We start from the raw sequence: 24,622 nt of genomic DNA, 5'->3' as shown, positions 1-24,622 counted from the left end.
TCGGTTCCCGCTGTTGAGTTGGCCTAAATTATCTTTCTTTTTTAAAATTTTATTTAAGTTTTCATTCTTATTTCCGTCTACAAACCTAAATCTTAGAACCACAGCCCTGAGCAATTTTATCAGCATAGCTAAACATTTTAGTTTGATCTTTCCTTTTTCTTTTTTTGTTATTGCTGTTGCTTTTCAAGACAGGGTCTCTCTGTGTGCCTTGGCTATATCCTGGAACTCTACACCAGGCTGGTAAAGAACTCAAGAAATCCATCTGCCTCTGCCTCCAGAGTGCTGGAACTAAAGGCATGTGCCACCACTGCCTTTAGTCTGATCTCTTCAAAGAACCAACTTCACCTTTGCTGTTTTTACTGTGATTTTTTTCTGTTATCCACGTTTGCTCTTCTCTTTCTCCTTTTTCTTTGTATTTGCTTTGCTCCCTCCTCTTTATACTATTGGGCATCTATGAACTGATCTTAAACCTTTCTTGCTTTCTAGCATAAGCAATTGAAATTGCATGTCTCCCTCTAAACGCTGCTTTGGCTATACCCCACAATTAAGATACTGTGTTTTCATTTTTATTCAGCTCAAATGTCCTTTCATCTCCTTTACGATTTCTATTTTAATACGCAAATTGTACAGAAGCCCGTTACTTATTTTAAAAATATACAGCATTTTCTAGAAATCTTGTTATTGATATGAACTAGTTATGAATAAAAATTACCATGTAAGATTTAAATTACTACACTTTAAATGGGCTTGATGGCACACATCTTTAATCCCGCACTTAGGAGGCAGAGCTCTGGACTCTGAAGCCAGTCTGGTCTACAAATCAAGTTCTAGGACAGCCAGGGCTGGTACACAGAGAGAAATCCTATCTCGGCAACAATGTCCCCCATACAGTCTATCCCCCAAATACAGCCTCTCTGTGTGAACGTGCACATGAACGAGGTGAGCTCAGCCTCCCTCTAAGTGGATGCTCTACTGGTTTCTGACTATGCCAGATTATTAACCTGTGGATGAGCTCCTACTACACATCATCACCTACTTCTCCAATGTTTATGCTCACGCCATACCTGGAAAGGTTCCTATTGATCATATACACATCTAGGATTATGTCTTCCTAATAATGTCGTCCTTACGAGACATTCCTTTAGTTCTATTATTTGTCTTGATAAATCTATCTAATCTAACACTATTAGAGCCATTCCAATCTTGTGTTTATGCACTTTCAATGTGTCTTTTTTCTTTTCCTTTTTCTTTCAGACAGGGTCTCATGTAGCCTCCAACTTGCTCTGTCACTGAGGCGCCACGTTTCCATTTCATGAGCACTGGGGTTACAGGTAAGCACCACCACACCCAGCTTGCACAGGGATCCATGCATGCTAGGCAACATCAGCGGGCCATCTGCATTCGCTATATTTTCATTTATATGGTGTGAGTGTGCTCACAGCTGGCATGAGGAGGGCATAGGAAATCTATTCTGTGCCCCTATATTTGGGGCCCAAGAACTGGACTCGGGTCTGGTGGCAGGTGTCTTTACCAGCTGAGCCATCTCGCCAGCCCGTCTTTACTCTTAGTCTACCCCTTGTAAACAGTGAATCCTCAGGCCTTGCTGTCTATCTGTTACAACAATCTCTGTCACAGAATATTTCGTTCACTAATACTTACTGTAGCCAAAAGGCATGCTGGGTTAATGTCTGCACCTTCACAATCTTCAGTGTATTCTCTCGAGTCCTGTTGGTGGCTGGTTGTTGGCTATTTGGGGAGGTTGGCTTCACTTTGTTGTCCAGCCAGCCTTTACCTCATGGGCTGCAGCCATCCTCCCCCCAGCTGGGCTGTGTACACACACTGCCATGGACAACTCTCTTCTCTACTCTTATTTAGTGTTTCCCCTCTCCCAACTTCCTCTGATCACTTTTATGTTGTAGAATTCGATTTGGATTTACCTACTGGCTTCACTTTATTTTCTGTTGGTTTTTCTTGGGTTGACATCTGCATCCTTAACTTTATTGTACTTTGTAAAATAAAATCTTTCCAGCCATAGAGAGAGCTCATTTAATTTCTTTTCCCTATTAGTCATTATATGCCATAAACATCATTAACCTATAAGGTGGTTTCATGATTTTTTTTATTTCAACAATTATGTCTAAGACTGGTAAAGTGACATGTTAAATTTATGATATTTTTCATTCTGATGTTCTTCCTTCAAATATCTCAACATATCTCTTAAAATTACTTGAACAGATTACCAAAGCACAGCACTGGGCCCTCCCTAGCAGGGAGGTATTAATATGTATTTAAACTGTCCCTGGTCACTTCTCTTAAGATCGCCATGTAATGCCCCTTGGCATGAATGTTACTATAAACGAAACATGAATCCAGGCATTGGACCTGAATGACAGTATCAGCTGAAAGAAAAAATCGTTTAGAGGGTAAATCAGGATTTAATACAATATATACTTAACAAGGTGTTTTTGAGATTACAGTTTAAAATTAAAGCATTACACACTAAACTTTCCTTCCAAATTCCTATAGTATATATATAAAAAAAAATCCCTTCAATAAAAAAAAAAAAAAAAAAGGCCAGGGATTTCCAGGTAGACACTGAGTAGTTTGTGACATCAGGTCTAGCGGTGTCAGTGGATTATAAGACAACATGGCAGTCTAGAGGGCACGGAGGAGCCATCGGAGAGAGACAATTCCTAACTGTAAAGGCGGCTACACAGAGTAATCTCACACTAGCTGTGTGGTCCAGGGCTAGCCACTCCATCTTGTAGCTCCTTCCTCAGCTTCTTTCCTCAGCGTTTTGGCATTTTCCTTGTAGAGGTCCTTTGCTTCTCTGGTTAGGTTAAGCCAAGGTACTTTATTTGAGTTTGAAGGTACTGTGAACGGGCTTGGTTTCCTAATTTCTTCCCTGGTATATCTGATATTGGTAGAGGAAAGCTAGTGATCTACGTTAACTTTGTATCTGGCCACCTTAGTGTCTGCCCGATCTGAGGGATTTCAGGTGCAGTCCTTAGGGTTGGAACGTATAGAATCATGACGCCTTCCAACAAGGATACGCTGACATCTTTCTTTCCTACTCTGCATCTTTTTTTATTTGCATCTTTCATCTCACTGCTCTAGGTAAGAACTCCAGTACTATACTGAGGAGCCAAGGGGTGAGTTTGCTTGAGTTGTCCCTGATTTTAGAGGAAATGCTTTGAGTTGTCTCCTATTCAGTGTAATGCTAACTATAGGGTTTTCCATGTAACCTTTATGACAATGAAGTACGTCCTTTCTATTTCCAGTTTCCTTGGAGAAATCCCTTCCTCATGGAGGGATGCTTGATCTTGTCAAAACCTTTTCTGTGCTTATTTAGATGGTATTTCTTTCCTTGAGTACATTTTTGTGATTCATTACATGTATTGACTTATATATATTGGACCATCCTTACATCTCTGGAATAAAGTCAACTCCATCATGGTGAATGGTCTTTTTTATATTTTCTTGAATTTTTTGTGTCTATATTGAACGGGGAAATTGATCCTTGCTTTTCTTTTGCGTTGTGTCTTTATTTGGTTTTGGTATCAGAATAAACACTGCTTCATAAACAGTTTGATATCATTCCTTCCCTTTCTACTTTATAAAATCCTTGAGAAGTATGGGTAACGTTCTTTGATAATTTACCATAAACCCATCTGGGCCTGTGTTTTAGTCAGGACATTTTATCTACCTACCTACCTACCTACCTACCTACCTCCTTATTTTTCGATTTATTTTTCTGGGCAGCATCAGTCCTTCCTGGCCATGCCCTTCCTCAGGGATGCCAGCACATTGCCAGCTCCTCCCTCTTCCTCTCAGCATGAATGTACATGTCCAGCCTCTTATTGATGAACTTGACAACAGGCTTGTACCTGGACACCTTGCGCAGCTCTGTGGCACATCACTGGTAGGACAGGAAGCTGTGAAGCTCCTGGATCAAATCTGCTGTGCTTGGTGAGGTGCCTGCGGGGCTGGTGGTGCCTCAGCTTGCTGATGCTCTTCTGTCACCTTGTGACCCTGTTCATGGGCTAGCGCAAGACCATGGCTGCTGCTCTCCAATGGCAGTCTCCACTGACAGGAAGCACGCAGGACATTGTGCAATTTAGTAGAATATATGTTTTTAACATATCACCATTAGTATCTGTGGTGATGACTCCCTTTTCATAATTAGTTTTATTAACTTAGCTCTTCCCTTTTGTCCTATTTTCATTTCTGCTGCTGTGATGAAATACCCTGTCAAAGGAGCTCCACAAGGAGATCAACAGAACCAAAAACTTTGGGCCCCGGGGGTCTTTTCTGAGGCTGATACTCCAAACAAGGCTCATGCAAAGAGATAACCTAGAACCTCTGCACAGATGTAGCCCACGGCAGCTCAGTATCCAAGTGGGTTCCCTAGTGAGGAGAACAGGGACTGTCTCTGGCGTGAACTCAGTGGCCGGCTCTTTGATCACCTACCCCTGAGGGGGAAGCAGCCTTACCAGGCCACAGAGGAAGACAATGCAGCCAGTCCTGATGAGACCTGATAGGCTAGGGACAGAGGAAGGAGAGGAGGGCCTCCCCTATCTGTGGGCTGGGGGAGGGGAATAGGAGAAGAGGGAGGGAAGATGGGAATGGGAGGGGATGAGAGAGGGAACTACAGCTAGGATACAAAGTGAGTAAATTTTAATAACTAAAAAATAAATTTAAAAAGTTATGTAAGACTTTTCAGCTAAGAACAAGTTTTTTGAAGGCTATGTTTCCTCTATTATAAAAATGCTTATTTTAGCTCACAAATCCATATTACAGTCCATCATGGCAGGAAAATCAACTTGCTTGTACTCAGTTCAGGATCTCCTGCCTACAGAATGGTGCACCTCACTATGAGATGAGTCTTTCTGCATCAATTAACTCACTTAAGAAGCTGCCCCATAGACAAAGCCAACACAGAGGAAGTGATCCCTCACTAATCTGTCTTCCCAGGTGACTCAAGGTTGAGCTCAGCTGCTAACTAAAATTACATTTGTTTTGGTTATTTCAACTAAGGGTTTGACTTTTTTTTTTCTAGTGACCAACTCGTTATTTTGCCAGTTCCTTAACCTGTCTTGTTTACTTCCATTTCATTAATCTCTGCCCAACTGTCATGATTTCTGTCAACTGATAGAGTTGGGGACTTGTTCCTCTTTTTTTTCCACGGACCTAGGCGTACCATTAAGTTATTTATTTGGCATCTCTCTGATTTCTTCAGGCCTTTCTTACAGCCTATAGGTCTAGATGTACTGTATTTTAATTTTCAACTCATTGTGAAAAAAATTTATTCCCTTCTTGGTTTCTTCTAGGCCCCATTCATTATTCAGTAGTGATATGTTTAATCTCCATGTGTTTGTTTGCTCAAACATTTCTCTGGCTGTTGATTTGTTTTATTATTTCATTATAATCAGATAAGATACAAATTATCTTAGAGCCAGGTGTAGTAGCTCACATCTTTATTCCTAACATTAGGGAGATAGAGGCAGGTAGATCTCTGTGAGTTTCAGGTTAGCCTGGTCTACACAGTGAGTTCCAGAATACCTAGAGCCATACTGTGAAATCTTGTCTTGAAAAACAAAAATAAAACAAAATAAAAACAGGGAGGCGAGAAATTATTTTATATTTTCTTGCATTTGTTGATACTTGCTTTCTGTTCTTAGATATAGCCTATTTTAGATAAAGCTTCATGGCTTGCTAAGAAGAATGTATATTTCCCTCGTATTTGGATGTAAGGTCTTATAGATGTCTGTTAAGTCCATCTGATCAAAAACATCATTTAATTCAAATATTTCTCTATTTGTTTTTTGTTATGATGGCTTGTCAACTGGTAATAGTAGGTTATTTAAATTATCCACTAGTATTATGCTAGGGGATAATCTGCTCTTAAATATTTGGTTTTCTAAATACCTCTTGCATCTGGGCTAGAATTTCTTTCTCTACCGCTGGAACGCTTTCTATTAGGTTCTTTTGAAAACATTTTTTATTCTTTTAGAATCATAGTCTTCTAATCTTTCTATGCCATTACTTATAGAGTTGGTCTTTCTATAGTTTTATTTATGTCTTTGGAATTACCACATGTACAATCTTACTATTCTGTCTTCATCCTTGATGAATCTTTCTAATTATTCACATAATCAAACCCAGATACTCCATTTTTTCCTTGATCCATTCTCTTGGTGAGACTTTGCAACAGCTTTTTATTTGGTTTATTGTTAACTAAGGCCCAACTATATGTTTAAAAAAATTTTTTAGAGAGTAAACATTTTTCTCTTATCCTTTTAAGAAAAAGAGGATACAGAGTATTTAGAAAATCAATCTGTGAGAACTAAGAATTTAAAATGACTTACAGAAAACCTCACATAGTCATTCATTTACATTTAGTGAACTTCACTATGTCCTGGACAGAGCTATGAAGTGGAATTTAGACTGCCTTGGAGACCCTTGGAGTACTGTTAGGAGAGACAAAAAGCTCAGCAATTACTGAGGAGGGCAACAAGAAAGCTTCCTTAGGAGGTGATCTAGGTTTTGAGCAGTTATGAACTGGGCTTGAAGAGTGGGCAGTGTGTTGGCTGAATGTCTTTGTTTCTGTAGGAATCACAGAACAGAGAAAATGGAAAGGTTTTTCTCAGCTGGAAGTAACATGAACAATACCTATAATTTTAAAAGGACACTGAAGGAAGTGTAGACACTGGAAGACTAGACCTTAAAGAAAATGGATTTTAGATATGGAAGAGTAATGGTTTACCTGTCAGGAGATAATATGAAGAAATTGAATTTCACAACTAAGCATCTTTTACAGAGAAAGGTTTCTTTGTGAGAGTCTGGCCGGTGAAAGGCCAGCAGCAAGCTAACTCAGGAGGGTCAAGCAAATACCTATTTCCAGATGTACACTGTTGGTTGGCTCTGTCCATTCCCTCCTTCCTTCCTTCCTTTCTTGCACATCTGGAACTCTGTTACCACAGTGTCATTCTGAGGAAAGGCAAGTTTGTCCCAAAGACCAGCAAATGCAAAGCAGAACTGAAGCAATCCTGCAGCCACCTCTAATCCCCTTGCTAAGAGTACAAATACATCTATCAATACTTCACTTTGTGTGGGCTTTTTGTTATTGACTCGGTTGCCTCCAAGACAGGTTAAGAGTCATAAGAACTATTTTTTTCTTTTTTTTTTTTTAGGATGAGCCTTATTAAATTAGTATAAGTGGACTGGGGGGTGGGGGTACAAAGACTTTTTCAGAGGCTTGTGACAGTGCTCAAGCCAAGGAATCGGCAATGGTGAGAGTGAGAAAGGCAGAGTCTACAGAAGATAGGGTAGAATGGAGGAGGGAGCATCACAGCATCAGTGGGAAAGTACACGTAGATACAATGATGAATTAAGACATCCAGTTTCGTACATACTTAGTTCCAACCACCCATGGGGTGTTCACATGAAAACAAGCAAAGAGACAGTTGACTCTGGGTCTGGAAGCCAGAAATGAGAGAGATGAAACACCAAGTGACCATTACATGAAGACAAAGTCAAACGGTACCTATGAAGAAAGTCCACAGAGAAAATATGAACAGAGGAAAAGAAATGGCTCCTAAGGCTGAAAGGAGGGAGAAGTCAAGGGTCTGAGCTAAAGGGAGGTAACTGCCAGCAGACGTTGGTTTCTCTTTGGGGTGATAAACAATGAAAGTTTTAATTGTGAATGACTGTTCAACCTTATGAATTCAATGAAGACAATCACACTTTGAATAGGTGAACTGAACAGGTGGGTAAATTGTGGCTCAACAAATCAGTGTTTTAAAAAGCAAAACCAGTAAATTAGAAGAGGATCAGTGTACAGAGGGAACAAGTTAAGGAAAGATGAGAGAATCATTGAAAGGATTGTCCAAACACCAGGGAAGAAGTTGTAAGGAAGAATGAGTGGCCCGCAGTGTCAAGGACTAGATCTACCAATTAAAACCAAACTCGATACACCTGACTCAGTGAGTTAGCAGTCCATGCTGAGTTGTGTGTCTGTGTGTGTGAGAGAGAGAGAGAGAGAGAGAGAGAGAGAGAGAGATTTTAAGGAGTAGCAGCAGAAACCAGGCTATACTGAGGAGTGAGACTAATGAGAAGTGAGAAATAGGTGGTAATGCACACAGGGCCTGTGATGGCTAGAGTGAGAATACTCCCTGTAGGCTCATGTGTTTGCCTGCTTAGTCCCCAGCTGGGGAACTATGCAGGAAGACTGGCAGATACGGCTTTGTCACCAGGGGTGGGCTTCGAGGCTTCAACATACTATGCGCTCCTGTTGCACTCTTTCTGCCTCCTGCTTGTAGGGGGTGCAGGCGTAAGCTCTCAGGACTTGCTCTAGCACCATGCCTCCCTGGCGCCATGGTCACCACCATGCTGATCATGGACTAACCCTTGAAGACTGTAAGCAAGTCCCCAATCCAACACCTTGGTCATGGTGTCTCCCCACGGCAACAGAACAGCGACAAAGACACTTCCCAGAGTGAACAGAGCAGCAATGAGCATGGGTGTGCAAATCTCTCTGTGATGGGGGGGACTGGTGTCCCTTTGGGCGTCTGCTCAGGAATGGTGTAACTGTGTCATTCTCATGCAGCTGGTTGTTCTACTTTTAATTTTGTGAGATGCTTTCATATTCGTCTCTCTACTGTTTGCATTCTCACCGCTGACAACAGTGGATAAAGATTTGTCTCTCCTCACAGCCTTACCAGCATTTGTTATCATTTGGTTTTCTTGATGGTGCTCATCCTAGCTGAAGCAAGACGGAATTTCAAGGTGGTTTTAGTTTATATGACAGCTGGCAATGTTGAATACTTTTTAAAGTACCGCTGGCCATTTGTACTTCTGCTTTCGCAAACCGTCAATACCACTAGGCACATTTATTGGATGGCAATATGGGGTTTGGGAAATATTTAATTTTTGCAGTTCTTTATATATTTTTGATAGTAATTCCTTGTCTGAAGTGTAACTGACAAAAACTTTGAGAGGAATCTTCAAGAAGGAAATTGAGAAGTTGATACACAAATCAAGGAGCACAGGGCAGTGCAGTGGAGGAAAGACATATCAGAACTAAGTATAAGGATAAATATATATGAAAATGCATAGTGAAATGAACTTTTATGCTAACTTAAAAATGAAAAAAACCTGTAACGCACTTGATAGGCAATAAAAATGTTCTTGCAATAAACAGCTGCCGTTTTATACACTCCGCATTAGACTCTGTAATGACACACGGAACACATGAGCCTATAACTCAGTGGTAAACCAACTGCATGGGTGAGCTCTAGGTCCACATTCCAGCACTACCACCACCAAGATCTGTCTCTCTCTCTCTCAAGAACCCCTTAGATGATATCTGCATGCAGGACATAATCCCATGATACCTGATCCCTGGACCACAAAGCACGACGCCCTTCCAAATCTCAGCTTCCGAGTAAGCAGGAAGGCCCAACCCCATGTATCTGTTCAAGCACTCTGCAGCATCGACCATGACTTTCACTCTCCCCGAGGGTGAAAAGGAGTGGCCAGACTCCCTTTATAGTTGCTCAAAAAGAAATTAAAAAGTGATTTTTTTTTTCCCTCTCTTAGAGGCTCAGGGCAGGCACCCTCCTAAGCACAAATCAAATCGTTTCGCCAAAGCTGTAAAGTAGTATACAAAACTCATTTTCGTTGTAGTTGGCGCTCACCCACTTACATGCCCAGTCCTTTAGTAAATCCCAAGAGCCCTTTGCTCTAGTCAGGCACTGAGAAGGGGGTGCAGGGGTGTGCTGGGCCTGCTCGTCCTCCCACTGCATAATGGCTACTACCTCACTGCTGTACTTCAGCATAAATACCACCCCTCGAGGACACCTCCAGTCTGCCATTTCAACGCAACTAGTCTAATCATTGTTTCCATGCACAATTATTGTGTGTGTGCGTGTGTGTGTGTGCGCGTGCTCTCCCCCCCATCACCTGGCCTGATCCAGACAGCAAGCGGTTTCCAGTGATGCATTAGCACGCTGTTGCGACTGCCTGCAACGGGCCCATGCTGCCAGTGAGAAGCTAAGAGAGTGACAGCCTTGATCAGGGTGGCACCGTGAGGCGGTGGCAGAGCACACAGGCTCTGTAGAGTTGTGAACTTCTGTACACACATCCTCTCAATGCACCGGCACTTACTGTTCTGTTCCACAGTGAGCAAACAGTGAGCAAACCGCGAGCTCACTGTTCAGTCTAAAGGTTGGACAAATTCGAACTCTGGATATGCTTTTGCTTAGACACAGGAAACAGTGGGAGTTACCTTATTCTAATCTTCTGGGGGGGGGTTGTTTTTATACGCAGCAGTTGTTTCACTGCTCTATAAGCGAAGAGTTGAGTAAATGGCTGGGCTGAGCTGGTAAAATAAGCTCCGCGGACAGGACCAGGCTGTTATCTGCACACGTGCGCTGGCTGCACGCTTGCGTGCCACAGTCTCTGACGGTTTCACGACAGCTGTGACTCACAGCTGGGAACAGCCGAGCAGTTCAGGTACCCTAACAGAAGATCCGGTAACTCTAAGACTTCAGCACTGACGCGGGAGCGACTTAGAGTACCATGGGCACGGCTACCCCTGAGCTGCTCCGTCAGCCCTGCTGTCCATCTCACAGGGCACGTCACAAAGGAAAGATTAATGTGTTTACTTTGAAAATAACTGGGTCACACTAAATGAACACCATATCATGTGCACAGTCACGACTCGTGGCTGATTTAATTAGTATAATCTGGACCTAGGATGATGCTACACAAAAATTTATTTATAACAATAACCTAATTATGAAGCATAGCTCAATAATAAAGCATTATTTTCACCAACCTAGAGAACTGGGCAATTTTTTTCAGTTTTTTAAAAAAATGTAATCTTATTTTTTAAACTGCTGCAGGAAACATGTTACAGATATTTGCATATTTATGCTCGCAGCACGAGCTCTTTGTACATACATATTTAAATGAAACATACACGTTTGGTGAAAAACTATGGAATACGGTCATTTTGCTGACCATCATCCATCCAAAACTGGAGCAGGGACACTCGGGCATCTAATGAGGCCAAAGGCCATGAGTGGACCACACATCTCACCAAGCAGACCTTAGCTAAACATGGATGGGGGAGCCAATGACAAATCCACCCATCCAGTATGATAGACAGTACGCACTAAAAACACCCAACTTAATTTTTCTCTTCCGTTGAGAATTTCGGGCACATTTCTATATGGGTTATGAATGACACAGGTCAGTACCCAGAGAAGACAAACTGTAGTTGGGGTTCTTGTCTTTTGCTGTGTGACTCTTCAGGAACTGCTTAACCTGAGTTAACTCTTGTTCCCTTTGGCTGAAGCAGGAAGAAGGGATATTTACTCAGATCCTGATAGAGGGAAAGGACACTCTACTCCGCCCCCCCGAAACAAAGCTCTGCTTATTCTTCCGAGCTGATGAATAGGGATCATTTACTTCCAACCACTCTGGGACTCTCTGGACAGCATTCTAACTGTCTTCATTCTGTGAAGGACAGTACACCAAGATTCTCCGTTGTAATAGGACGGTGCCGCAACTGCCCGTATCACTCTCTGAAATTTCCTTGGAAGCAGGACTGTCGCCACCTGACTTTTACCACCGGAACCCTGGGTAACAGTTTACCATTGTTCAGTCAGAGCGCAAAACACTGGGAGTCTTCAGGAACGTGTACATCAGGGATGCCAGACGGCTAGAAACAGGATGCACACATTTTCTAGACTGTCCTGCATCAATGGGAAATCTCTTCATTAACTGTTTACAACACACACACACACACACACACACACACACACTGTAAGTTTTTAAGTAAGCAAACAATACACACATTTCTACCTAAATGAACCTTTTTTGAGGCCAGGTGAAACTGCACCAGCTTTGCTCGATGGGTCCATTTTACTTTCTGTTGTTAAAATTGAAAGGCCTGTTAAGAAGCTCATAACTTTACAAGGCTCTGAGGAGACAGTGCTGGCGGTGACCTCGGACCTCCAGCTCCTTTTGAACGTGCGCATTACTGGTTTCTAGCGTCTACAAAGAGACTGGACTGAAGAGGAGTGCCATTATATACCAAATAGGAGAAAACAGCCTATAGCTCCTCAGAGGCTGGAGCCGGACGCCCCTCTTCTGTGAAACCTCGATGCTGTGTTTTCCCCTAACCACCTTGGCCAGAGCACCCCGAAACTCCCTATCCCCTGAAATTCCCTGTCCACACTGACTTCTTCCTGGAGGCGTGGGTAGCAGAGGCAACGTCCTCTGCCAGGTGAAACCGCAAGATGTTTCCCTGACTTCATCAGTTCCAGGCCTCTCTCTCAGCTTGTTCAGGTTTCAGAGTGAGTCAGCAGCCGCTGCAGCCCATCTCTCCTCTGACCAGGACAGAGATGCTGAGAACAAATTATCCGCTTACTAAGACTGGCTTGGGAGACTGAAAGGGCCAATAACCTAGCCCAATGTCATTAGGACACGCCAGAAAATCAAAGCATTTGCTTTGATAATATTTTACAGCAGCTGCTAATAAAAAAAATAAAATAAAAATAAAAAAACCCCACACAGCAGGAATAAATATCCCTTGTGTCCACTCTAACTTATTAAATATGCTTCAGTCCAAATAAATGTGGAGGTCTCCCTGAGAAAAATCTGGGAAAGAAGAAAATAGTGTTTTGCTTAAGAGGAAATGTTCTGCTTGTGGGAAATGTGAGGCGATGATGGACTATGACATTGTCTTGAGCAGGGCCATGTATGCATTTCCACACATAAAATAACACTCCTTGCTTAGTCTACCGTGCGTAGTCCTTCAACAAACTAAGCTGATACACTTTATCTTATCAGAAAGAAATTTAACAGAGCCTTTTCATTCCAGTGAGTACCTTAAATTTTACTACAAACACTATGATGATTTTTTTTTTTTTAAGTTTTGAAAAAAGCCAGGTACTCAAGAGACAGAACTCTCTGAGTTCGAGGCCAGCTTGATCTACACAGTGAGTTCTAGGACAGCGAGGGATACACAGTGAAATCCTAAGAAAACAAAGAAGGAAGGAAGGAAGGAAAGAAAGCCTATAATTTAAAAGCCTGGGAAAAGTAAATAAGCACTGCTAAATTCTAAGCCTTGTTCTCAGAATGGGCATTTTTTTTCTTCTGTCCAACTCTGAGTTCTGTTTTCCCACCAAGAGACCGTTTTCATTCATCCCATAAATATTTACTAAGAACCTATTCTGTATGAGGCACTGAGCCAAGCAGAGGTCACACAAGAGATGGAGGCTCTGCCCTCAGGAGCTCACAGGCTAACACACAAAGCAAGCAGCAAGTGTACACAAGGAGTTCAGACTATACTATCAGCCTTACAGAACAAGGTAAGGCCCTGGCCAGCTCTTCCCAGAGTTAACCAATATAAGCTCAAGACCAAAATTCTAGCTGGAAAAAAAAAAACAAAAAAACAAAAAAAACCCCACGAATTCATAGCCACACCCCACATGCTCCTAGTGCGCTGAAGCCAAATGTTGGGGCTGGTTCACAGCAGGGTGACCCTTCTATCATTCACGTGGACGGAGCTGGTGAACTTTTTCAGTCCCCTACATCTCAGTGCTTGCACCCTGTCCACTTTCCTGTTTAATGCACCCAAATGAGCTATTCTGCTTAATTAACCTGCAATTCAAAGACTTTCGCATGTTGAAATCCATAAGCCTGACCTAATTTTCTAAAGACTTCATTACAGATATATCTTGATGTTTACATGATTTTCTTTTCTTTCTCCTCTTCTTCCTTTTTTGTTTGTTTGTTTGTTTGTTTTAGACAAGGTCCCACAATGTAGGTTTGGCTGTTCTGGAACTCACTCTGTAGACCAGGCTGGCATCAAAATTCAGAGATCCCTTGCCTCTGACTCCAAGTGTTGGGATTAAAGGTGTACACCACCATATCTGGCAATTTCCAGTTCAATTTTATAAAATGTATGATGGTTACCAAAAACTAAATAGCTCCTATGAACTAATTTCCCCACATACAGTCCTGCAGGGTACTGTTGGCCCTGTTTTTACAGATGGCAAAACTATTTTCCAGCCCTGCCCCCTTACACGCACATGCGCCCGTGCACGCACACACGCACGCGCACACACACACACACACACACACACAGTAAAAAGCTAGGGGCAGGCCTGCCGACTGCTGACAAGTTATTCTTTCCCAAATCATGTAACTAGCACAGAGTTCCCACCCCCAGGGCACTCTGTACAGAACTACTCAGAATGCAACACAGCAACGCTATGACAATGCAGGTAAGCCTAAACAATCACAGTCTAGCAAAAACTCCAGGGTGCAACAGAACCTCCAATTAACAAGAAAAACAAGACGTGAAGTAACTGCAGGTAGGTGACAGCACCACAATGCTTGGCTAAGATGGAGAGCCAAGTGGGGTCTGCGCAGCTTTACCCCAAGTGGGCATCAGGAAATTAAAGACATCCAGAGAGTCAGGCAGAGCTTGTGTCTCGTTCTAACTGGAGCTGGTCCAGTCTCAAGTCCTGACAGTGTCCACTCACCCACTCTGGAGGGATTGTCTAGAACAAATACTAAGCATCACCATCCCTGTCATGATGTCGTAAAAAACTGCCAGCGGCAGCTTCCTGAGACCGTAGAAATGCACCTGGAGTCTAAACTGGAACGCATATGGTTCACTCTTCTGCAGTAGGTTTACCCCGTGGCTTATCAAAGTACACCACTACTGGCCTCTGTGGGCACCCAGGAAGTGCTTCCACCGCAAGCAGACTGTAAGCTAACCGGATATCCATTCCCTAGCTATGTTCTCCAAGGGCTACTGCACTTTTAGAGGCTGCCCCTCCCACCTCTTGTAAAGCAAACTCCAACACACACACATCCGTTATAACTCCCTGGGCTTGGCTGTGGAATTGCTTAAGAAGCATGTCACTTGGGGCTTGGGGTCTGCCAGCTTCCCACGCGGCGGCGTCCTACTGGCTTCTTAAACACGCACATGATTAATGCCGGCACTCGGGAAAGAAAGCTACTTCTGACCTTGAGAGTGTGCACTAAATAAATTACCTCAGAGCGAAAGTGATGAGATCTCAGCGCAGCATCTGGGGAGAGAAGAGGGAAAACGAGACTTCATTAACGCCCGGTTCTCAGCCGGCAGTCGCTCATCACTTACCTGGATTCAGGGAAGCACATTCTAGACGTCTCTCCTGTTCTTACTGGGGTGGGGCGGAGGGAGCATTGGCCCTTCTGTCTCTAAGGTGATTTCTCTGCAAGAAGTTCCAGCAAAGTTGGGAGGGGAGCCCCCAAACCGTCACGCCTTACTTTTTTTAAAATTATTATTATTATTATTTATCCCTAACCTCCAGCAAAGGCTGAGGAAAGGTTAGGGTGCTTCAGCCCAGGACTCCGTTACTATTACCTTCCAGGCTTTAGTAAACTGACCCTAAGAACCGGAGTCTGATCCTTCCTTCTGGCACCTCCGAATCTCCGTGGTCGGTGATGGGGGGGATGGCAGCGAAGGCAAAGGGCCGGGGCGCGTTCAATAAACAAACGCGCTCAGGTTAGGGAGTGGGCAGCGAAGGGGGCAGGGGTGGCCCAGGAGGCTTCAACCTCGCCGCTGCCCACGAGACGCCGGCGGCGGCGGCGGCGCGTCTCACCTCTGCTCCTGGAACGCCCCGAGAAGACGGATTTCATGGGATGCCTCCCCTTCTGGAGCCTGCGGTGCCAGCAGCAGAAGAAAACGATGGTGGCGATGGTGCCCAGCAGAAGCAGCAAGAGGAAGAGGGCACACTGGATGCTGTAGGGTCTCAGCAGGACGAGGAAAGCCGCGGCGATCATGGTGCGGGCGAGGCGGGGGGCCGAGCGGCGCGGGGCTGAGGCTGCGGAGCGCGCGGGGCGCGGGGCGGGCGGGCGCGGGCGAGCGCGGCTCGGCGCGGCGCGGCTCAGCGCGTCAAGCCCGGCGCTCGCGGCCCCGCGCGCGGCCCAATGGCTGCACAGCCCGCGCCGGCCCGGGGACGACTGCGGGAGAGCGGCGGGCAGCGCTCGCCATGACTCAGCACGCGGCGCGGCGGCGGCGGCCGCGCCCCTCCCTCCCCAGCCCGTGCGCGGCCCTCGGCCTCGGCCCCGCCCGGGACGCAGGCGGCCGGGAGCATCCTCGGGTGGCCGCCTCGGGGCCTCGGCGTGGCGAAGCCGGCGCACGTGGGGCGGGGGGCGGGGCGGGGCGGAGGGCGGGGGGCGCGGCGGGTGACGTCACGGCCGCCGGCGGTGGCGGCGGCGGCGGGCGCGCGCGCACAGGGCCGCGGCCGGGCCCGAGCCGCGCGCCCTCCTGCAAGGCCGGCTCGGGTGCGCGCGCGCGGCCCGCCAGGCCACGCGCCGCGGCGGTGCGCGGGACCCCCGAGTTTCGCCTCTGCGGCCTCGGTGGACCGACCTGCTGGAGGCCGACGTCAGGGGGCGCCCAGGAGCCGGGGCGACCCGGGCTCCCTCCTCCCCGAGCCCGCCCGGAGGCCGGGGCTCGGAGGATGCGGCAGGGTGAGCTGTTTGGTTCGGGGGCGGGGGGCAGTCCCTGCGCGCGGAGGCGCCGGCACCTCCAGGGCCGTCTCCCAGCCGGAGCCCTGTGGCAGCGCCCGGGGCGGGCGCACCGGGGTCCGCGGTGCCGCCCCCAGACTCGGTGCTGATTCTCAGCCCAGACGTGAGCTCTCAGGTCCTCTCCACCCCCGGCGCCGGCCCTGAGACCCTGATTCATTTGACTGGGTCTGTCTGGAGAGGTGATTTTTGGGTGTGAGCATCCGAGCGCAGAAGGAAGCCGATGATTGATTGGCCCCTAAATACTGCGGGAGAAATTGTCCAGGCGCCGTCTGCCAACGGGGATCCGTCATGCCTGGACACACACTCGCCCGTCAGACCTTTGCCGTTCCCCGGCCCCTACCGTTCCGTTAGAATCCGCAAAACTGCGGACCGCGGCTGTCTGTGGGACACCTGACAGGGGTCGCTGGTCCAGCGCCAGAGGAAGAAGGCCGGCCCTGAGCGCTGCGGTGCGCTCCTCTGCGGAGGGCCTCCGCCGCCTGGCGAGGAAGCCAGAGCTGCAGCCGCAGCCTGCAGCGTGCTGCGGCCTTGGCGGGCCGGTGCGGGGCTCCGCTTTGCTGCCCTTAAGGCGTGCTGGCTTCTCCTATATGGGGCTGGGTGATTTTTTTTTTTTTCCTTTTTGGCCTCACATTGGGGGAAAAAATAGCAATTTATGTGATATACTACCACATTTGTGCAATTTCTAGTAACTAGCTTGGAGACTAGGTAATTCTTAAAATTCTAAAAGCCAACTGAGGGATTGATAGGAATGCTTGTGTTGCTTTCTTACTATAGAAAACCAACTGTGCGGTGCTGCAAAAAAAGAAAAAAAAATGCTTAGCCATGAGCTGCTGTTAAGGCAGGTGAAATATTGTCAAGCGTGAGAATTAAAAGAAATGCAGAGAGGTGTTGCTTAGCCCTAATGCCAGATTCCTAAGTATGGAAAGCAGGGGATATGTGCTCTTACTTGCATGCTGGTTTCCTGAAACGATACAGATTGCTGTGATATGTCACTCATTCGTTGGGGCTGAGAATGGAAGGGACCTTGCTTCCGAATACTGAGCGAGGTGGGACTCTTGAATGTCAGACTGCGGGGTGCATCGCCTGCCGGTCAGGCTTCACAGGACCCTGGCAGTCGAAAGAGCTGTCCGGAAGGCCTGCATCATGGGCACATAGCTGAAGGCTTCCCGATACTGCAGCCCACTGCAGTGAGAAACTGTACTCCTATCCGCCATGCATGGGTTCCTAAAGGGAATCCTGAGAGCTTGCAAAGTGTGGCGGCACACCAGCAAAGGAAGAACGCACCGCACTGACCGAGCAGGGGCATGCGAGAGTTATTTTAAACCGTATTGGAGTAACCCTCTGCCAACAGTGGGTGGAAATAACTAATGCCACGTAGGAAGGTCGCCCTGAGGTTTCTCCTGAGCTGAAATGGCACAAATATCTCCGAACAGAAACAAGTCTAAGACTGGAAACACAGCAAAGTAATCGGTTTGCCACAAATTCTGCATTTTTAATAACAAAAAGCAAGTAAATAGCAGTTATGGTTCTCTGAGCTATTACTCTAGTGTAATTATTATCATCCTGAGCCCTGCAGCAGGAAACTTACAAGTTTCAGCTGCACACAAGAACATCATTTATCTCCCTTCTCAGGCAAATCTTTAACTAGCATGAAATAGAATTTATAAATACTTCTTTTTACATGCATTTATTTCTTTTCTTTGTCTGGGTTATCTTGAGGGTACACACAATAAACAAACCAAGTCCTCGAAAGAATTTAGTCTACGAGTCCATTAATTTCTGAGTTGTTGTTAATTTATCATTTCCTTTCCAAATAGTGGCATGTTAATAATTGTTTCTTTCTGTGTGTTTGCATGGTACCCAATGCATCTTGGAGTTCAATATGTATTAAATTAGCCCATCTGTCCTTTGGGGAAATTAACTTAGTAGAATTTATGCCTTCTCTTCCTGCTGGATTTTCATTTAAAAAAGAATAATTGATGTTATGTAAAAGTCATAAATTTAAGATTGAAGGTAAGGGTGGAAAAAAATACTCATGACACAAATCTCTCATGCCAAGAAATGAAAAAGTGCAGTGGAAAAATGTTGTAGTTTGTTGTTTTTTATGACACAGAATGACCACTGTGATCCAAGGGGGCAGAAAGTTCAGGAGAAAGCACAGAATTTGCAGTGGGTTATATAGAAGTGGGCCATCGTGGCCCTTCTTGTCTTTGGATTTCCCTCACGTTAGAAATAAATGTGAGGATCCAAAAAGAAAGTAAAACATTAACCTTATTTGGGGTAAAGTCAGATTAAAGGCCATTGCTTAGGTTCAAGACCAAAACGGGACACCTTATCCCAATTTCCCTAACTCAGCACACCCGATAATGAAGGATCTAACAACAATAAAGCAGGCAAAACCAACCTGTACAAATTCCTGCCTAGAAACCAGAGCCTGAGCCTGACACTCACTGACACCTTTCTTTTCTGCCCATCACTGATGAGTAGGCTGTGGTGCTCAGTCAAGATTATCACTTTGGAGAAATGCCAAAGTGATTAACAAAGCACACCCTCTAGATTTGTTTGTGATAACATTTTCAGAGAGGATGGGGGTCGGGGTGGTTCTCAACCTGAATGTAAACAGCGGTGTCCCATAGGCTGGAGGGCCAGAGAGCATAAGAGATAAAGAAAAGCACAGGCATACTAATTCTCTCCCTCCCTCCCTCCCTCCCTCCCTTCCTCCCTCCTTCCCTCCCTCCCCCCTCAGATGTGGGTCCCTGGAGCTCTAACCAAACAGCCTAGCCTTTATATGAAGTTATAAGCAACAAGTGACCGTTTCCCAAAAGAGGAAGGATTGCCACTGTGGTGTAAAACCTCAGGCTGTCCGTGGTACCCCCACATGTGCTGTTGACCCTACCAAAAGACTAACTGGTGTTAATAAAGCAGAAATGCCCTGTAATTTGTTTCCCTAGAGTCAATAGGTGTGGCACAATTCCCTAATTAATGCGTCAGAAAGTAATATCAGGATGAAGCAAAATTTCCACCCCAAACTGTGTAGAGAGAGAATAACGGATGATGAGTCAGATTCTGAGCCAGAGTGGAAACAATGAATCTTGAAGGAATAGCAGGGGTAACAGTGCGAAAAGGTCCAAGAAAAAAAATGTAAATGTGGGTAGAGAGGTTCAAACCAAAGGAAGAGTCATCACACAGATTGTAACTGAAATCACAGAAGTGGAAGAAGTGACTAAAGAGGAGAAACTCTAGAAAGGGGAATTAGAACTTGGAAGCCGGCTCCTGCTTGTGAGTTGGGAAAGAGCAGAGGAGGGTCCCAGCCTGGTCCATTGCTGGGACAAATGCACAAAGAGGTTAAGAGAGGAAGCCCTGAGGAACTGGGAGGGGCAGACCTCAGGAGATGCTCCAGAGGACTGAGTGGTCATGGTAGGAGAGGCTAAGAACAAAGACAGGATACAGAGGGAATAAGAGGCCGGAAGGAGGATCCTCAGAGACACCGCACACAGTCTTTGGAGAAATTTAACTGAAAGAAACAAATAAAAAAACCAAAGTCCAAGTAAAGCCCGGTAGTCTTCATTTGTCTAGGTGGAAATTTCTAGAAACTTGCAGGATGGACCATGGGTGTTTTTTGTTTGTTTGTTTGTTCTCTTCCTTTTGCTGTGGTAGAATGTTCTGTCAAAGGGAACTTTGGGGAAATGGGGGTCTATCTCTCCTTCCAGTTCAAAGATACAGTTCATCTTGCCAGGGAAGTCCCCGCAGCCAGCACTTAAGGAGGCAACTTGCCACATGCCACCTGGTCAGAAGCAGAGACTGTTGCATGAGCGCCCCCCCCCCCACTTTCCCTCTCGGTCTGAGAGCCAGCCCACCTGCAGTGTTGCAGTGTACAGCTGAGCCTTAGTGGTTAGGATGCCTCCCAGTCTGCGACTTCCTTCCCAGCAGCCCTGCCTACTAACATTCAGACTTGAAGAATTGTTTAAGGAAAGATATAGGGGTATGTGAGGATAATGGCCAGGGAAAATTATCAAAATTATATGTATGAAATTGTCATTATTAAATAAAAATTTAAAAGAGATGGGGACTTACCTTCCACCTTTGGGGGACAATAGCAATCCATTGTGTATTGGGGAAGTCTCCTCGACAGCCCTCACCAACAGCTCACTACTGATGAAGACACCATGCCCTTCAGACAAAGGGCTCAGAGGCTCCCCCTACCCCCCCAGCCAGTACTGAATTGAATGTCTCCTCCCTAAGGACTAGCTTTGATGGTACCAGAAGGCACCATGCAAGCTTCCAAAGCAGGGAAGCAGCTCTACCCAGCTATGACACCTGTAAACCACAGCAACGACCAGCAAAGCACCATAACTCTGAAGGTGCTGTAGGGGAACACCTGCCTTAGCAGTAACCAGCTTAGAAAGGAAATCATACTCGGTACTGTAAAGTTCTCAAGGCTAGGAAGTCATGGATCGTGGAGAAGTGTTGACGACCACCACTTTACTAAATCAAGCAAAATCCCTAACTACATTCTAAACATTTGTCTTATGCTCACAGATAAGGGTAGTCCTCACCTCTCATCGACGAAACTTCTCTTTGAAACAGACAGAGACCACAACAGAAAACCACAACCAATCTAAATGCAGAGTTGTGGAGCCCAGTCCCAATGGATACATTTACAAAACAGCCTAGCAGCAAAGGCTCAGGGGACACTGCAGAAGAGGGGATGGAAAGATTGTAAAAGCCAGAGGGTCAGGGCATTTACTAGAATATTGTGTGTACAGGATATAATACTGTGTATATCAGAAACTGCATCTATAAAGTCTCAACAACGTGACTACCTAAACATGAGAGGGACAAGGACAACAACAGACATGCCAAAGTGGATGGGGAAACACTCATGAGGCCCTACACAAAGAACGGCAGGAAACTAAGGAATGCTGAGAGTGGGAAATACCCTTCCCCAGGGAAGAACACACCAATCTGATATCCAGTACCAATGGTTGGCCCTGAAAACATAAACACGAGTAACATTACACAGCCTGAGCTGGTTATATACATGTAACAACAACTAATGAAGAAAAAAGAGACTATGAATTTAGATGAGAGCAAAGAAGACTGCTATATGGGAGGGTTTGGATGGAGGAAATGAAAGGGGCAATGATGTGATTATATTATAATCTCAAAAATGAAATGAAAAAAAAAAAAAAAGGATGAGGGCCAGCAAGATAGTTCATTAGGTAAAGTGCTTGTCCATGTGACCCAAATTCAACCCTCAGAATCAATGTCAGGTAGAAGGTGAGCCCTGTTCCATAGCTCTGACCACATGTACTACATACCCTGTCTGTGTGCACACGCGCACACACACACACACACACACACACACACGCACCAATACAATTATCAAAAGATAGGGGGTTTAGAGAGAGAGCTCAGCAGTTAAGAGCACAGAATGCTCTTGCAAAGCACCTGAGTCCAGTTCCTTCCACCCACATCACAACCACTTGTAACTTTATCTTCAGGAAAAATTAGCTGCTCCTAGTTTCCATGGGCAATTGGACTCATGCTCAGACAAACACACAAATACATAATTTTAAAATAAAATCTTTAAAACAACAACAACAACAACAAAAGGTAATGTAGGATGCCTTGGAGTATAATGGAGCCCTGTAAATTACCCTGCCAGCACTCATACAAGAATAACACATTCAAATATTGCCTCCTTGAAAACAAACACAAATGCATAAGAATTACTCTAGCCAGCAGCAGATTGTTTACAAATCTCATTGGGCAACTAGTCTACTTGTTCTTAGGGGAAGTGTCTTCCATGAGCTTGCAATGAAGGCAAAGAAGCTACATCATTGCTAAGGGTGCTGGAACTCATCGGCACTCCAGTGCTCTGCAGACAATTTTGAGGAAGTAATTATTATCCACAAGCAACCAGGATCCACTTACATAGCTTCCACAGTGCGCATAGGGTTGAGTCATGCAGCAAAATACTGAGTCATTTGGCCAGAACATTTACTCGCAGTTGTAGGAGCTGCTGGTGGGAATTGTAAGAGCTTTCCATAAATCGAATCATGAAGCTTTTAGAGTCATAAATCAGAGCTCATTGTTATTCAGGTGGTGTAAAATATTCCTACCATTTCTAAGAATGTGCAGTTTATGAAGAGACTTGAAAACTGAACTTATTACCTGGGCAGGCTCAAAGTGAGGTCTGTCGTATGATTGATTTCTGGCATTCTGACATTCTCTTTCTCTCTCTCTCTTGATTTATTTATTCATCTTACATCCCAATCGTTGCCTCCTCCCTCCTCTCCTCCCATTCCCACCACCCTCTCTTCCCATTCCCCCCCTCCACTACTCCCCTTCAAAAAGAGGAGCCACTTCCTACTAACCCACCCCAGCACATCAATGTGCTTCAGGACTGAGCTCATCCTCTTCCCCTGTGTCCTGGCAATGCAGCCCCACCAGGGGGAAGTGATCGAAGAGCAGGCAACAGAATCCCATGTCAGAGACAGCCCCCATCCCCCTTGTTAGGGAAACCACATGAAGACCAAGCTGCCTATTGGGTACAATATGTATAGGGGGCTTAGGTCCACTTCATGCATGGTCCTTGGTTGTTCAGTCTCTGCCAGCCTATCTGGGCCCAGGCTAGTTGGCTTTGTTGGTGTTCTTGTGGAGCTCCTGCACCCTCCAGGTCCTTCTATCCCTCCTCCAACTCTACTGCAAGATTCCTTGTGCTCTGCCCAATGTTTGGCTGTGAGTCTCAGTGTCTGTTTTGATCTGCTACTGGGTGGAGCCTCTCAGAGGAGAGCTGTGCTAGGCTCCCATCTGCAAGCAGAGCAGAGTGTTGTTAACAGTGTCAGGGGTTGGCTCTCTCCCATGGGGTGGGTCTCAGGTCGGGCCAGGCCAACTTGATTGGACATTCCCTTAGTCTCTGCTCTGTCTTTATCCCTGTATATCTTGTAGGCAGAGTAGATGTTGGGTTTTTCTGAGTGGGTTGATGTTCCCTCCCTCAACTAGGCGTTCTGTCTGGTAAGGGGGTAGCCTCTTCAGTCCTCATAATGCCTACTAGTAGGAGTCTCTGCTAGAGTCACCCTCATAGCCTCTCAGGAGCCTACTCTGTCCTATGTCTCCAGCTTGTCTCAGAGAGCCTCTGCCCACAATTTCTCTTATCTCTGCAAGCCCTCTGTCCTCCTGCCCTTTCCCTGCAACTGATCCCCACCTTCACTTCCCTCCGCACTCCCTCTCCTATCCTGTTCCCTCTCTTCAACTACTTCCTCTGTCTGTTCTATTTCCCCTTCTGAGTGAGATTCAAGTATGCTCTCGTGGGCTCTCCTTGTTACTTAGTCTGTAAATTGTAGTATGTTATTTTGTTCTACGTAGCTAATATTCACTTATGAGTGAGTACAGACCATGTGTGTCTTTCTGGGTTTGAGTTTGGTTTGGTTTGGTTGGTTGGTTTGGTTTGTTGGTTGATTTGAGACAGGGCCTCACTGTGTCGCCCTAGCTGGACTGAACCTCACTATGTAGACCAGGATGCCCTTGAACTTATAGAGATCCACTTGCCTTTGCCTCCCAAGTGCTGGAATTAAAATTATATACCACCACACTTGGCTCTGACATTATTATATGGAAAAAAAGGAAAGAAAGAAAAAATAAGATGTTCATAGTTATAATGAATAAAATTTGATTAGTATTCATTAATTCAATTTAATATCTTCCTGATAATAAAGCTATAGCCACCTTGAAGAGACTATTCCTATTCTGAAATCTTTAGAACTTTTGCATTAATTTTAAATGTTATTTTCTGTATTAATTATTTTATACTAGTGCATAGATTTTTTTCAATGCCTGGAAGAACAGGATTACCTAAAAGTTACACTTAAAAGAAATACTGTGTACCAAGAAAACTGCACAAGTAATTGGTGATTATTGAAAAGCTTTCCTCCAATAACACATAGTTTCAGAGATTTTGAAATTATCCTAGGGTAAGAATATCCCAAGACTCCTCAGGAACAGAAGGAAAATTGCTTTAAAATGT

General features: G+C 45.2%; 2 protein-coding genes across 14 annotated transcripts in view; one reads left to right on the top strand and one right to left on the bottom strand.

The window, feature by feature from the left end:
* Dst (dystonin) overlaps positions 1-16,105 on the bottom strand; it is a 405,488-nt gene extending 389,383 nt beyond the window's left edge. For 3 of the 9 annotated variants that reach the window (XM_060369830.1, XM_060369834.1, XM_060369831.1), the window contains exons 1-2: positions 15,669-16,103; positions 15,079-15,113 (exon numbers count right to left, since the gene is read on the bottom strand). In XM_060369830.1, the coding sequence (XP_060225813.1) occupies positions 15,079-15,113; positions 15,669-15,849 (216 nt within the window). In that variant the 5' untranslated portion in view covers positions 15,850-16,103. Of the gene's footprint in view, positions 1-15,078; positions 15,114-15,668 lie in introns of all 9 variants that reach the window. The other 6 variants (XM_060369829.1, XM_060369837.1, XM_060369832.1 and 3 more) reach the window with 5 other exon arrangements.
* A 149-nt stretch (positions 16,106-16,254) lies between these two features.
* Bend6 (BEN domain containing 6) overlaps positions 16,255-24,622 on the top strand; it is a 43,128-nt gene continuing 34,760 nt past the window's right edge. For 4 of the 5 annotated variants that reach the window (XR_009586801.1, XM_060369826.1, XM_060369828.1 and 1 more), the window contains exon 1: positions 16,255-16,539. The gene's annotated coding sequence lies outside the window, so the exon portion shown is untranslated. The remainder of the gene's footprint in view (positions 16,540-24,622) is intronic. The other variant, XM_021659794.2, reaches the window with a different exon arrangement.

This window comes from Meriones unguiculatus, chromosome 16 (assembly GCF_030254825.1).
Source record: "Meriones unguiculatus strain TT.TT164.6M chromosome 16, Bangor_MerUng_6.1, whole genome shotgun sequence".
Classification (NCBI taxonomy): domain Eukaryota; kingdom Metazoa; phylum Chordata; class Mammalia; order Rodentia; family Muridae; genus Meriones; species Meriones unguiculatus.
Note: the sequence above shows the minus strand (reverse complement) of the source record. Positions and strands in the feature narration are given on the sequence as shown.